Source organism: Mus musculus, chromosome 14 (assembly GCF_000001635.26).
Source record: "Mus musculus strain C57BL/6J chromosome 14, GRCm38.p6 C57BL/6J".
Taxonomy (NCBI): Eukaryota; Metazoa; Chordata; class Mammalia; order Rodentia; family Muridae; genus Mus; species Mus musculus.
Genome location: NC_000080.6, coordinates 70,878,690 through 70,891,786, shown reverse-complemented (window position 1 = coordinate 70,891,786; position 13,097 = coordinate 70,878,690). Strand labels below are relative to the sequence as shown.

The following is a 13,097-nucleotide window of genomic DNA, read 5'->3' as shown; positions in this document are numbered from 1 at the left end:
GCGCCTGCTGGAGCTCAGAACCACTGGGCAGCCGCTCCTCCCTGTCACAGAGGGAGGGGGCTTATGGGGTGAGCAGTAAGTGGTCTTTGTTAAGATCTGTTTTCTCCCTTTTCCTGCATTCCCCCGCACCATCTTCTTTCCAAGGAGCAAACTTTGGCCTCCTCTTTCCCGTGTCACATGCCCTAGGCCCCTGGGTTGTTGCTCTTGAAGGCCTTGAACACCCATTTGCAAGCCTGAGCTCCACCTACCCATCTGGCTTGGAAAGGGAGGCCGTGGGTAGGGAGAAACTTGCAAAGTGCTACAGAGAGTGGAGAGATAGGGTGCGTTCCTGAGACTGATTGGCAAGTAGGAGGTGACTACAAGGACTCCCCGCAAACGTCCAAACCAAGACCTCCTGCCGAAACCCACTGACTCTGAGAGCCTTCCAGAAAGGAGGGGCAGGCTTGATAGCGTCCCGCCAGCCTCTCCCCATCCTTCCTTTCATTCACACCAACAGTTGCATTTTTTTCCTTCCTAAGTTGTTGCAAATTGAACCCATTATTTTGAGGGAAATGAGCGCTATCACGGCCTGCAAGTAAGAGTGTGTGTCGGGGTGTGTGCGCGCGCGCGGCACGGGAGTGCGTGCGGAGATGGTTTGAATGTTGGAAGTCTCCTTCTCGGTCCTCCGCGCAACCAGCTAGCCGCTGCACAGCTCCCTCCTCTAGAGCCTCCCAGGCAGTTCGGCTCCCCGGAGCCCCAGGCCCGGGCTCCCAGCCTGGCGCGATCTCCCGGTGTCTCCCACGGCGCCCTGCTTGCAGCCCCCAAGCCCACCCCCGCATGCCCAGCTTCCAGTGGGCGACTGAACGCGCGCAGCCCCTTGTGACCCCCAGACTCGCCACCTGCAGGTACTCACCTAAAAAGAAGAAGAGGCAGAAGGCGTTTGCCAAGATCATGTTAAATAAATCCCACAGTTTTGTGTGTATGTGTCTTTCTCCCTTAGGTTTAAAAAATAAAAATAAAATAACAACGGTAATAATAACAGCCAAGCAATGATAACGACCCCCAAATCCAATGCGGAGATCCCGCCAGGCGGCCGCCGGTTGAAGATCCCGAGTCCAGGGATTCTCGCTGCTGGCTGGAGGGGGAGGGGTGGGAGGCGGGCGGTGGGCTGCCTCTCGACGTCCCCCCCTTGCCACTGAAATCAAACACACGTAGCTATGTGTCTGGCTGCCTTCTAAGCCAACAGCCTGGTCCTGAGGTCAGCCCAGCCCTTCGCTCTCGCGGCCGGGAAGGCGCGAGTCCCCGTGGGTCCAATTCCCCTGCACTTCCCAGGAGGGGACTGGAGAGGTGGGGGCGAGGCGATCTGAAAGTGAAGGACTGGAAGAAAGCAGCGAGGGAGGGGGGTCAGAATAAATGCAAATAGGAAAGAAATCCACCGACGGATGGGAGCAATCCAGTAGAGCTTCTAGGACGGGAGACCAGAGTCGCTTCTTTGGCACCAAGACGAAGAAAAAGATTCAAAATAAAAAAAAAAAAATCTTCTCCCGCTATCCCTTGCTTCGGCTCACTTTTTCTAATGGAATTCCAGTGCCGGTGTGCCTGTGCTTGCGTGTGTCTTTCCTCCCTTCCTCTCTCCCTCTCCTCTCCTCTCCTCTCCTCTCCCTCGCTCTCGCTCTTTGCTCTCGATCTCCGCTCTCCCTCACTCTCCCTCTCTCTCTCTCTTCCCCTCCCTACTCCCTCTCTCCCTGCTCCTCCCTCCGCCCGCCTGCTCCCTCCCTCCCCCTTCGCGGCTTCCTCGCCTAGGCTCTCGCGCCTCGCCCCTCTCCTCTGCTCGGGGCTCAGCGCCCCGGCTCCCTGGCGGCTGGCGGCGCAGCGCGCGGGAGCGCGGCGGAGCAGCTACACTCTGCAGCAGCAGTGGTAGCGACTCGGCGGTGATGGAAGCTACACCGGAGTGGCGCTGGCGCCCAGGAACACTGGCCTAGGGGTGAGCTCCACCGCTGGCTCCCTCGGCTCAACTGCCCGCCCTTGGGACCAGCCTGCTGCCTTGGCCGGAAAACCGACTAGATCCCCCGGCCAGTGTCCACGCTCAAACCAACGAAGCCTCCCGCCCCCTCCTCTCCATGCAATGTCTCATCCTGGCTAGGTGAAGGCTTGCGTTCTCCAAGTGCTCCTGCCCCTGCACTGGACCCCCAGAGCCATGAGGTTTCGGAAGCCTGAACGAGGTTAGGGAGACACTGAGGCCCGGGTGCTGGAGCCATCCTAGAGGCATGGGGGCAGGGCAGTAGAAAAACCCAGGCGTGGTGGTCCAGGTCTGAAAAAGAGAGCACCACTCTGCAAGCTGATGTATTCCTTGTGGGGAGCCGTTCTGAGAGTCTTCCCAAAAGCACTAGGGAACCCAAAGACGCCCTTGTAGGCCAACCCTATCTCCCTGGGTCTAACCCCGCGCTCCTATTCGTGTGTTCTGCATGCAGAGCTCAAGAACTTTTACCGCACACTAGTGACTCGCTTGCCACCCCACCCCGCGCGCGCTCCCCAACACACAGGCACACACACCAGCTCTGCAGCCATTCCAGACACCTCTTCCCCAGTTGGTCTCTCCTCCCCTGGACCAGAGAGAAGATTGTCTAGGGGTCCCAACTTCCTCCTCCAAGGCCAGTGAACCAGCCAGAACTGCGCGGGAAAAATCCAGCCCGGGTTGACACCCCACCCTACTGGGGAGCCCCAAAACAAGGGACACTCAGGCCTCTGCTTCACACCCCCTCCCCGCACACAGAGATCTCCTGGACTCCCTAGAGCTAGTCGGGGAACTAAGGCCACTCCCGGTTCCCGAAGCTGAGGGTGGAGACCCTTCCGGATGGAGACTCCTCCCCAAGCCGGGAAGGGGGACAATTTATCCATCTGTCTTTGGCCCCAGCTCACCGGCGTAATTTAGTCATAGAATTTACAATAAAAGCCCAGAAGCCCCGAAAAAAGAAGCGTCTGGCTGGAGAAGGGTTGAAGGCGAAGTGAGGTTGCTGACCGAGGTGGCAGGGCGGCAGACAGGCAGTACACATGTCTCAGCGCCCTCGGGATCATACAGCCCACGCACACCCGGCACCCTAGTTCCACGCTTTTCTCTGACACACCTTCGGCTGCCCTGGCATTTCGCACTCCTATGTCTTGCATGCGACTCCCGGAGCCAGGTTTAGGCGATGCTTCGTCAACTTTCCACGTTGCCAAAAAAAAAAAAAAAAAAAAAAAAAAAGCTGTCACCATCTCAAGCTTATTTGGGAGTGTCTTCTAAAATACATTGTTAAATATTAAGGCGGTGGAATAAAGGAAGTGGTAGTGTGTTTAGTGTGAAGAGAGGGGGTCACTCACAAAACCAGCAGCCTTAGCTGCTAGTGGGAAAGCTAGAGGGAGCAACTTCCATCTTGTGGATTTAGGCGGGAAGGCACAGAACAGGCGTTTCATCTGGCCATTGGGAGACAACGATCCTAGACCCTACACCCAAAAATAACACCACTGTGACAGCTGGGTAGGGGAGAGTTCCAACGAAAAGTGCCTAAGCAGCAGCAGGGGAGCGTTGGCTTCTCTCGTCAATCCTCCATCCCTCTGCTGTTTTTTACTTCCCAGAGTCCCCTAGGTTCTTTTCAAACATTGGGGAACTTACACATCTGATGTAGGTTAGAAGATGAAAAGCAGTGAGATATACCTCTAGAAACTCTTAGCCCAGAAGCCAGAGGCTGGATGCTTCACCACTAAATATATTAAGCCTCTTCCACTCACTCACCTACTTCCTGGCCCTTCTGTAGATCCAGGTGTTACCCCACCTCCCTTAAAGGCCTCTCCTTCAAAATTAATGCTAAGCAATCCCGCCATTACTCAGACCTTACCTTCGGTTAGCCTTAGTTGAGTACTAGGGGGAGAGGGTTCTGGGAGAAAAAAAAAAAAAAAAAGCTAAGTGGGCTGAGAAAGCCATAGAAGACAGCCAAGGATATGCTCTGCTGAGTTCCCATGGGAACAGAGTCAGGGGATTCTGGTAGTAGGAGGTGAGTGACTTGTGATGCTTCAGGCCTTCAGGACCACCCAGGCCTCACAAAGGACAATGGGAAATATTCGCTACCCCCTGTTGACACTATGGGACATATTTACCTTGAACCCTCTTCCCTCCTATCCGCACCAAGATCCACCACCCTCTGCCAACTGTCAGTCTAAGCTACTGTTCGATGGATAGGGCACACACTGTCTGTTTGCCAAGATCTGCTGAGAAGAACCTACTAGGCAGAGGGCAATTTAATTTAATCTCTCTGGGCCTCAATTAGCTCATGCAGAAAATGGGGGATGTTTCTTAAAACCTGATTTGTAGAGATTAGACAGCACACTGCACCCAAAGCTGCTGACAGAATGCCTGGCTCACCCCTTTCCTCCTGGGCCCAGAGTGTGAATGAGGTTACAGGAGGCTACAGGAGCTAAGAGCAATGAGAAGCAGAGATTGGACAATAGCGAGGTTTCAAGGGAAGCAGAAAGTGCTCTCTAGAAAATGGGAGAAGCTCTTGTAAGAGTAAGTTATGGGGGAATGTGGTGCCCTTTGGGAGATGGGACATGATGCACTTTCACACCTAAGATACCCTGTGTTCTTTTCTGCTCTCGTGGACCTCACCTTGCTGCATCTCTGCTCACACAGGGCCCACCCCCTGAACACAGACGGAGCAGAGCATCAGAGCATCATAACGATTGAGGGTGGGGGGAGGGCACATGAAACTTTGTGCCTTCTCTCCTTTGTCTTGTGGAGAAGGTTCCCTCAAGAGCAAGGAGGAAGGGGAGGCACAGAGTAACCATCACACAGAGTCCAAAGTCTCTTCATTTGCTATGAGGAAGAGGGGGCTCCCTTGTCCTCCAGAGGAAAACCAGTCAAGACTTTACTTTAAATATATATATATAGAGAGAGAGAGAGAGACAGACAGACAGACAGACAGACAGACAGACAGAGAGAGAGACAGAGAGAGACAGAGACAGAGACAGAGAGAGACAGAGAGACAGAGATAGAGATATATAGGTATATATATATATATATATATATAGAGAGAGAGAGAGAGAGAGAGAGAGAGAGAGAGCACCCCATCATGCTAAGACACACAAGGAACCACAGAACGGTACTCCACAGGACAGAAGCCTAAGCCAGGATGTTCACCATCAGCCATCCAGAACAAGCTTACCTTATCCATTCTCAGAACTGTCCCAAAGGCTGTGGGAATAGACCTGGGTTGTCTACCAGGGAAGCATGTGGAGATGGAGTTAGTCATGCCTCTATGACAAGAAAGGGAACAAGCCAAAGGCAGCCAGGATCCCAGTGAGGGGAGGAAAGAAAGTGTCACTGGATTTTGGGAGTGCTATCCAAAGGGATGTCACTGTTCACAGAAGTGGAATTCCCTCTGGAGACTCGAACAGATTTGGCTAAGGACATTTTGGACATGGGGGTTATGTGGGAGACTACTGTGATAAGGAAGAACTGAGACACCCAGTCACTGAGAGGAACCAAGGGCATAAGTGGAAGAAGCCCCTGTGGGAGGAGATCTAATAGATCCAATTGGCAGATATGGAAGAGGACCAAATACCCCAGGCTTTAGACCTGAGCCCCCTGGGAGGCACTAAAGGGCTGAGCAGGTAGGTGACATCATAATTTTAGTGATACTGATATGACAAGTGTATGGAAGATGGAGACCAGTTGGGAGGCAGTTGTGACAGTCTTGGCCTGAGGTAATAAGGGTCTCTAACAGGAGATGGCAGTGGGCAAGGACAGGAGATGGCTGTCAGAGACAGTGTACTCTAAGATGAATCAGCAGGATGTTGCTAACAGCTTGGACTGTGGTGGAGGGGAGGAGGGGAATTCCCATCTACCCAAGAATCGCCAGGCTGGAATAAAGACAACAGCTCTCATTTTGTGGGCTCTGTTGTGGGAAGAAAAAAAAAAAAGAAATTAGTAGTTAACTTGATGGCGCGATACAACTTAACACTCTGTTAATTCTTATGATAAATCCATGGGTCAGGCTCGTGGCTTAACTCATGCAAAGTCCTATACAGAGTGGGATAAAGTCAGGCAGCTAGGATCTAGGGTCCTGCATTAGTCAATCCGGGTTAGCATATGAATAAACAAAATGACAGCAGCTCTGGGTCTGTAGATTCTGTGCCTGCATTAAGGACATCTGAGATAATCCTTTTCTCTCTGCCCTGTCTGGAAAAAAAGAATCATGAGAATGAAAATCCTTTTTTGTTATTTATACTTTGGACTTGTCTGGCTTCATCCTTGGAGCGTGAGGCTAGGAGGGACCTGTCCAGGTAAAACAGCTCTTTGTCCTGTGTCCTGTGCCTGGATTATCCCTGAGTTTGCCCGGCTCTCTTCCAGCCCCTGTTGCTCTCTAATGATGACAGAATCTCAACTAATATCCCAAGGCACAGCCCAAAAAAAAAAAAAAAAAAAAAAAGGTGCTAGCCTGGGGTTAACTAAACCTTCCAGTTCTCTCAGCCTGAGCAAAGCTTCACAGCAGGGTGAAGGAGACCAGACTAGGAAGAGAGAGAGGCATACTGCACTCCTGGGCATTGATTTCCCTAATTGATGTCAGCCAGTGTTCTCTGTGCTTCACATTCCTGGTAGAAGAAGGATCTTTTGCAAGAGCTGGGATCTCCCTACTAAGCCTCTTCCCCAGACCCAGGAACTGCTCTGTGACCTCACCTGGCCCAGCGAGCTCCTCAGGCTCCAGGCTAGCCCATTAGAGAAAGAAGAACCTGCCTGCTTGGAGGGAGAGGGGGCAGGATGAAGCTGCAGCCTCAATCCATGTACCCTCTGATGGAGATACAGTGCCTCACAAGACACAAACACCTGCCCAATCCAGATCGGAAGGAAGACATGACCAAAACTAGCCTCCTTCAAAACGGATCACCTTGGTTTTAAGAGTGTCCACAACGTAGCTAAGAAAGATCATGGTCCACAAAAGGTCATGACATAAGCCAGCAAGCTTCACATCTGAGACCAGAAAAAAGCAGGTCCTTCTCACCCTATGGCAAAGAGTGAGCTCTCACTAAAGAAAACAAAACAAAACAGCCTGCTGATGTACTACATCATTCAAATTTTTTTTCAGGACAGGTGGCTGTTGGGGGAAGTGGACACAGGAAAAGTACTCAAAGCACTTTGGGACATGGCTTTATGTCATCTGAGACAAGCTGGGCACAGCTGGTGTTGATCTGAACTCCTTTCACCAGACTTCCGAAAAAGGGCTGCACCCCAGTCCTTCCTTACTGCATGCTTACCCATCACAGCGTAAATAAGCCAGTCAACCGCCCTTCTGCAGAGCCATGGCAAGACAAAACCCCAGACATCGCCTCGCCTTGCCTGCTGCCTTCACTGCTCTGCTGCCTGTGGATGGCATGTATTCACCACACCCAGCCTTGTGCTGGGACCAATGCTGTATTTGACAGCCCCCAGCTGTCTAGAACAGCCCCTCGGCCTCTCTCTCAGGCACTGGCCATCTGCCAGGCTACTCAGCTAAGACAGATAGGGGCAGTAGCTGCTTCTGCCAAGACTCTTGAACAGTTTCTGCTTCCTGGCACCCCCAGGAGAGCTCTCAACCCCAGTGGCTCCCCACTGGGACCAGGTCTTTATTTAGCTGAGCCTGGCAAGGTAGGTGGAGCATCAGCACTAGGTCTAGGATGGGCTGTCACTCAAAGGCCCTAGCTCTGTATCCAGGGTCTGAAAAGTAGCTCACAAGGGCTTTTGGACACGAAATGAGAACAGGAGCACTGTTTTCTAAACAGAAGTGTCTTCCCTCTGTCCTGAGTGGAGGTTCATCAAATGTGCGTGTGCATCTATCTGCATATCCATCCTATTGCCCTGGTCTCTTGTTCTGAGGGTTTCTTTTCCCGTTATCCAGACTTTCTCTCCTTATGCCACTATTTCTCTGAACTAGTGTTTTCCTGCTATCTTATTGGGTTTCCTGTGGTAGAGAAACGTGAGAAAGAGTTTTAAACACAAAAGATTGAGTCATTAATAGCAGAACCATGACTATCACATACTCTCAGGCCCAAAGCTCTTAAGGTTATAAGGAGCAAGAATAATATCCACCGTGATCAGGAGACTATGAAAGGCATCCCTCAGATTATATATACACACCTGTGGCAGCCAGCTACCTGGGTGCCTGGCTGTTGTACATACCGTTTGTTTTCAACAAAGGCTGCCTCGTCACCTCCCATTCCAGGGTGTAGTCACTATAAGGAAGCTACCACATTCATCAGGTAGGCCCCAGGGTGGCAATGTCAGCACTATAAGAGTCCCACTGCTGTGCCCCTACTCCTAGAAGAGGGAAGAGACTGGCTGAGCCGTGGCCTTCACTCTGAAATGGAAGCTCAGCATACTGCAGTCTACCAAGTAAAAATGCTCCTTCATGCTGAGTTGGCTCCAGCCCTTTTCTTTTTTTTCTTTTTTTTTTAATTAGGTATTTTCCTCGTTTACATTTTCAATACTATTCCAAAAGTCCCCCATACCCACCCACCCCCAATCCCCTACCCACCCACTCCCCCTTTTTGGCCCTGGGGTTCCCCTGTACTGGGGCATATAAAGTTTGCAAGTCCAATGGGCCTCTCTTTGCAGTGATGGCCAACTAGGCCATCTTTTGATACATATGCAGCTAGAGACAAGAGCTCCGGGGTACTGGTTAGTTCATATTGTTGTTCCACCTATAGGGTTGCAGTTCCCTTTAGCTCCTTGGGTACTTCCTCTGTCACACGGCCCCCAATGGAGGAGCTAGAGGAAGTACCCTTTTCTTGCTGGCCTGAGATAACACCTAGCCAGCTGGTGAGGCATCATAGAAAGTCCCAATTTAAGGCCTGAGTTCTCCCTTGATGCCAGCTCAGAGACGAGGCTGGGACTGCGTAAGGGCAGCATAGCAAGTGATACGGTGAGTCCTCAGAAGGATTTCCCAGGAAAAGGAGGGGGTGAGACTGAAATATTCCCTTCAGGTCTATATGTTTGAGCACCTAGTCCCCTACAAGTGGCTCTATTTGGGGAGGTGGTAGAACCTTAAGACTGTCATCTAAGGAGCAGAAATGTGTGGGCACGGGCTCCAGAGACATGCACCTGTGGTTCTAGCACAGCGCCCTCTACTTCTTGACCCAGCAAGATGCAAGCAAGATTTACCGCAAGCGACTCCCACCACAGCCAACCCGACCCCAAACACACCTCTCCCCTCCATAATGGACTGACACCCTCCCCTGAAACCCAAGAGCTGTAGGGAATCCTTCCCTGTCCCATCGCGTTGTTTCAGTCACAGCAATAGAGGAGGGTTTGTGTACCGAGAACCTCTGTCCTCTTGCCTATCTGTGCAGCATCTTGGGGCCCTCCATTCACCTTCCATCTAATTCACCGGTGAAATGAGCCAGCAAAGTATATCAGCAGCCAACTCTGTTCCCAGCTGACCATGTGACCTTAGGTCCTCTGGGATTGCAGTTGGCTACCCTGTCAACCTAAGGCAGGATGATCAAGGGAGATGCTGAACACCCGACATCACTTTGAAATGTATGAGACACCCTGCAGGGGCAAGCAACTGTGAAGGATTTTTGGTTTTTTGGTTTTTGGTGTTTTTTTTTCTTAGGCAGCCCACATCTTTGAGCAGTGAGTCCTGGGGCTCACCTTCCAGCATCTGTTTCAGAAATGTGTTTCCCATGCCCGCTGCACATGCGTCTCAGCGGAAAAGAAGAGACTCTCTTTTCACAGGTGGAGAGACAGAGGCTTTCTGGTCCCACTGTGGGTGACACCCTCTTAGCACTCACCACAGCATGTTGAAAAGGTTCATAGTTTTGTCTGTCCCTCTTCAAACCGAAGCTCAATGTAGACAGAACCTGTATCTTCATCATCAGCATGCCCTCAGAGGCTGGTACATAAATACTCAAAAAGTGCTAGATGTATGGTCCGGCAGACAGATGGACAGAGGGATGGATGGACAAATGATGCCTCTTCTGGGCCTGGTGCCACTTCCTATTTCCTGTCCTAGGAGTCTCTGGGGTCTAAGTGACTCCTAATACTAGCTGTATTTGCTTCCTCCTGGTTTTTTTTTCCATAAGAAAAAAATGATAAACCTGACCAGAGGATTTCTTTTTTCCTTTTACTGTTTAAATTCTTTTAACTCCAACTAGATTGGCTTATGCTCTTGAGTTTAAAGTCTAATTCTATAAAGATTTAGCACATTAATGGGAGTCAAACCCTTTAGAATTCCTGCTTGACCCAGTGAGCCTCCTCCTTCTTACACGTTAGTGGGTATAATCCTCCAACCTCTGTGCTCTGACCCAGGGACCTCAATAATTGTTTTTTAAGTTGGAAGAAGGAAAGAGAAGCTGCAATGTCAATTCTGGGCCCAAGAGAGCCCCACCCCCTCCAACCCGGATGAGAAGGATACAGGACACAGAAAACTAGCAATAAGAAAATTGCAGAGAACTCTTGTTCCCTATAAAAGAATCACACACACACACACACACACACACACACACACACACACACACACACTGCTGAGTGACCACAGCAACCAGGCAGAAGAGAAACAAGAGTTAATAGAGTCAGTATCTCCCTCCATTCATCTCATGGCCCCCTGGTGACCTCATTGCAGGGACAACTTGGCCAGGAGCATCTTGAGTGTATACCTTCTGTCACACTGATCACTGCCTATTTCTTCTCTGCCAGCTGCAGCTTTGCAAGTGAACCTGGTAAACAGATCCTAAGCAAAGGGATAATCTATTTAGTTCAAGTTGCCCATGCGGTGTATGTGCCAGAACCTGCAAAGCTGATCAGGGCTTTTTTTTTTTTTTTTTTTTTTTTTTTGGCCATCAATAGCAATCAATCACTGGATTCCTCAATGCCTTCTTATTACTTCTCTCCCTGAAACATGTGCACTTGGAAGAAATGTTAACGGAGTCAGAGCCTTAATGCAAGCTAATGGCTCTCTCGCAGGCAGAGTCAGTCACCAGAAGAAGAGGGTTGGAATGAGAGGAAGAAGTGAATCCACAGCCTTCTTGGGCCACTCCCTCACTTACCACACACTTCAGGTTCATTGATCAAGCTGAGACTGCTCGTAGCAGCTCATAAAACAGCTGAATTAGGCACTTGGAGCTTTCTTCGTTCACTTTCTTTGTCTGAGTGCCAGATCCACGAATCCTGGGTCGCCATCCATCCAGGACTTGCTGTGAGGTGACTGTACAGCAGTTCCCCGCATCCTTCGAATGGTACTCAAGTTAACCTGCATTGTGCCTGCCCATCTACATGAACAGTGAGGTTCTGCAATGCAGTTCAGAAGGGAGACACTTTCCCACATCCTTAGGGATAGGAGGTAGGGGGTTTCTGGGCAGAGACCACCCCTACTGGACTCTCACTACCCATTAAAAGAAATCCCTGCTAAGAAGTTTTGAGGGAGCAACTGTTTCCTCACAAGGTTGTCACTCGGGGCTCTGGTCACAATGTTCCACTATTCTGTTGAACTCAGATAAGGAACTGAGATCTTTCCTCTGACCACAGGGAACAGCCAGAAGTGGAAGGCAGGAAGTCCCGTTGACTGATACTATACTTCTGATCTGCATTCTGGGAGTGCTTAAGTAGACCACACAGGTGTGCAGGAAGCCTCCTTGAACAATGTCACCTGTTTAGTAGCCAGCCCAGCTTTACTATTATTGTAGAGCTCCAAGACAGACAGAGTAGGCAATCCACAGACCTTAGGAGATCCAGAGACCTTAGGAAGGGCAGAAAGGGGACCTGGGTGTGTTCTTCACTGCCAGCCACCTCCTTCTCAGTTCCCTCAGAGTTCAACGTAAAGCCTCCCTCCCCTCCCCTCTGTCCTGCCCCATGCTCTCCTCTAAGTGTATTCCATGGAACAATGTACTGTCTACTTGCTCGACTCCAGACACACTGAGAGACAAAACCTGTAAGACATTGCCTCTATGTTCAATATGACAGGCCACGGCGGCTTGGAAAGGAGATGCAGACAGACAGACAAATAAGTTCAGTTCAACGTGTAAGCTTCTGTGCTTGAACCAGGATCCAGCAAGGAAAGAAGCTGAGGAGAGAATGGCTAGACAGAGAAAGGAACGCTCTAGAGACATCTTTTTATAAACAAACAAACCTTACTAATCTCTACCCTTAGGGGACATTTTGGTTTTAAAATTAATTATTCTGAACACAGAAAAAGATAAGGGTGTGAAACTACTCTATAATAAGCTGAAGAGAGGTATAACAGAACAAAGTATTTGTGGTGGTTTGAATACATAGGGTCCCCATAGACTCATGTATTTGAATGCTTGGCCATAGGGAATGGCACTATTAAGAGGTGTGGCCCTGTTGGAGTTGGTGTGACCTACTAAACACAGAAATGTACTTTCTTTGTGTCCCTGTGGAGGCAGGCTTTGAAGTCTCCTGGGCTCAAGCTAAGCTCAATGTGGCACACAGTCTTTCCCTTCTGCTGCCTATGGATCAAGATGTAGAACTCTCAGCTCCAGCACCGTGTCTGCCTGCACGCTGCCATTTCTCCCACCATAATGATAATGGACTAAACATCTGAAACTATAAGCTATCCCCAATTAAATGTTTTTCTTCATAGAGGTGGCATGGTCATAATGTCTCTTCACAGCAATAAAACCCTAACTAAGACAGTACTCATGTAAAATGACTATCTCTGGCCAAGTTGTTAGGTTGGTTATGCTAATTTAGGTTAGGTTTGTCATAGCAAATGTGTGCACAGTCTCGGGGTTTTCTACATGTGTATCATGTTCAGTGTATATTGGCAGACTCCTCTAAGCCAGGTAGTCACTCAAACATTTAGACTGACTTATGCATGGTCACGAGTGCTCATCTGCAGAAGTACACGGACTCCTCAATCACTGAGGCAGAGAAGGGCAAGCTAGGGGACACACAGTAGGCCAGAGGTGGTACGTATGTTTGACATGAGATAAACCATTAATCATGACCCACTACATAGGCCCACCCAGTAATATCAGGACCTGTAGATGTGAGGACATGGGAGGATATCTAATGGGGAGACCATCACAAAGGACCAGAGAAGAGTATTCCATGACCTGCAGAACTTGGGTATTTGATTAAGCAGAGGAAC

General features: G+C 50.1%; 1 protein-coding gene across 3 annotated transcripts in view; it reads right to left on the bottom strand.

The window, feature by feature from the left end:
- The window catches only part of Gfra2 (glial cell line derived neurotrophic factor family receptor alpha 2), an 89,734-nt gene extending 88,054 nt beyond the window's left edge, over window positions 1-1,680 (bottom strand). For all 3 annotated transcript variants that reach the window (NM_008115.3, NM_001302094.1, NM_001302095.1), the window contains exon 1: window positions 893-1,680. In NM_008115.3, coding sequence (NP_032141.2) covers window positions 893-932 — 40 coding nt within the window. In that variant the 5' untranslated portion in view covers window positions 933-1,680. The remainder of the gene's footprint in view (window positions 1-892) is intronic.
- Between the last annotated feature and the right edge of the window lie 11,417 nt (window positions 1,681-13,097).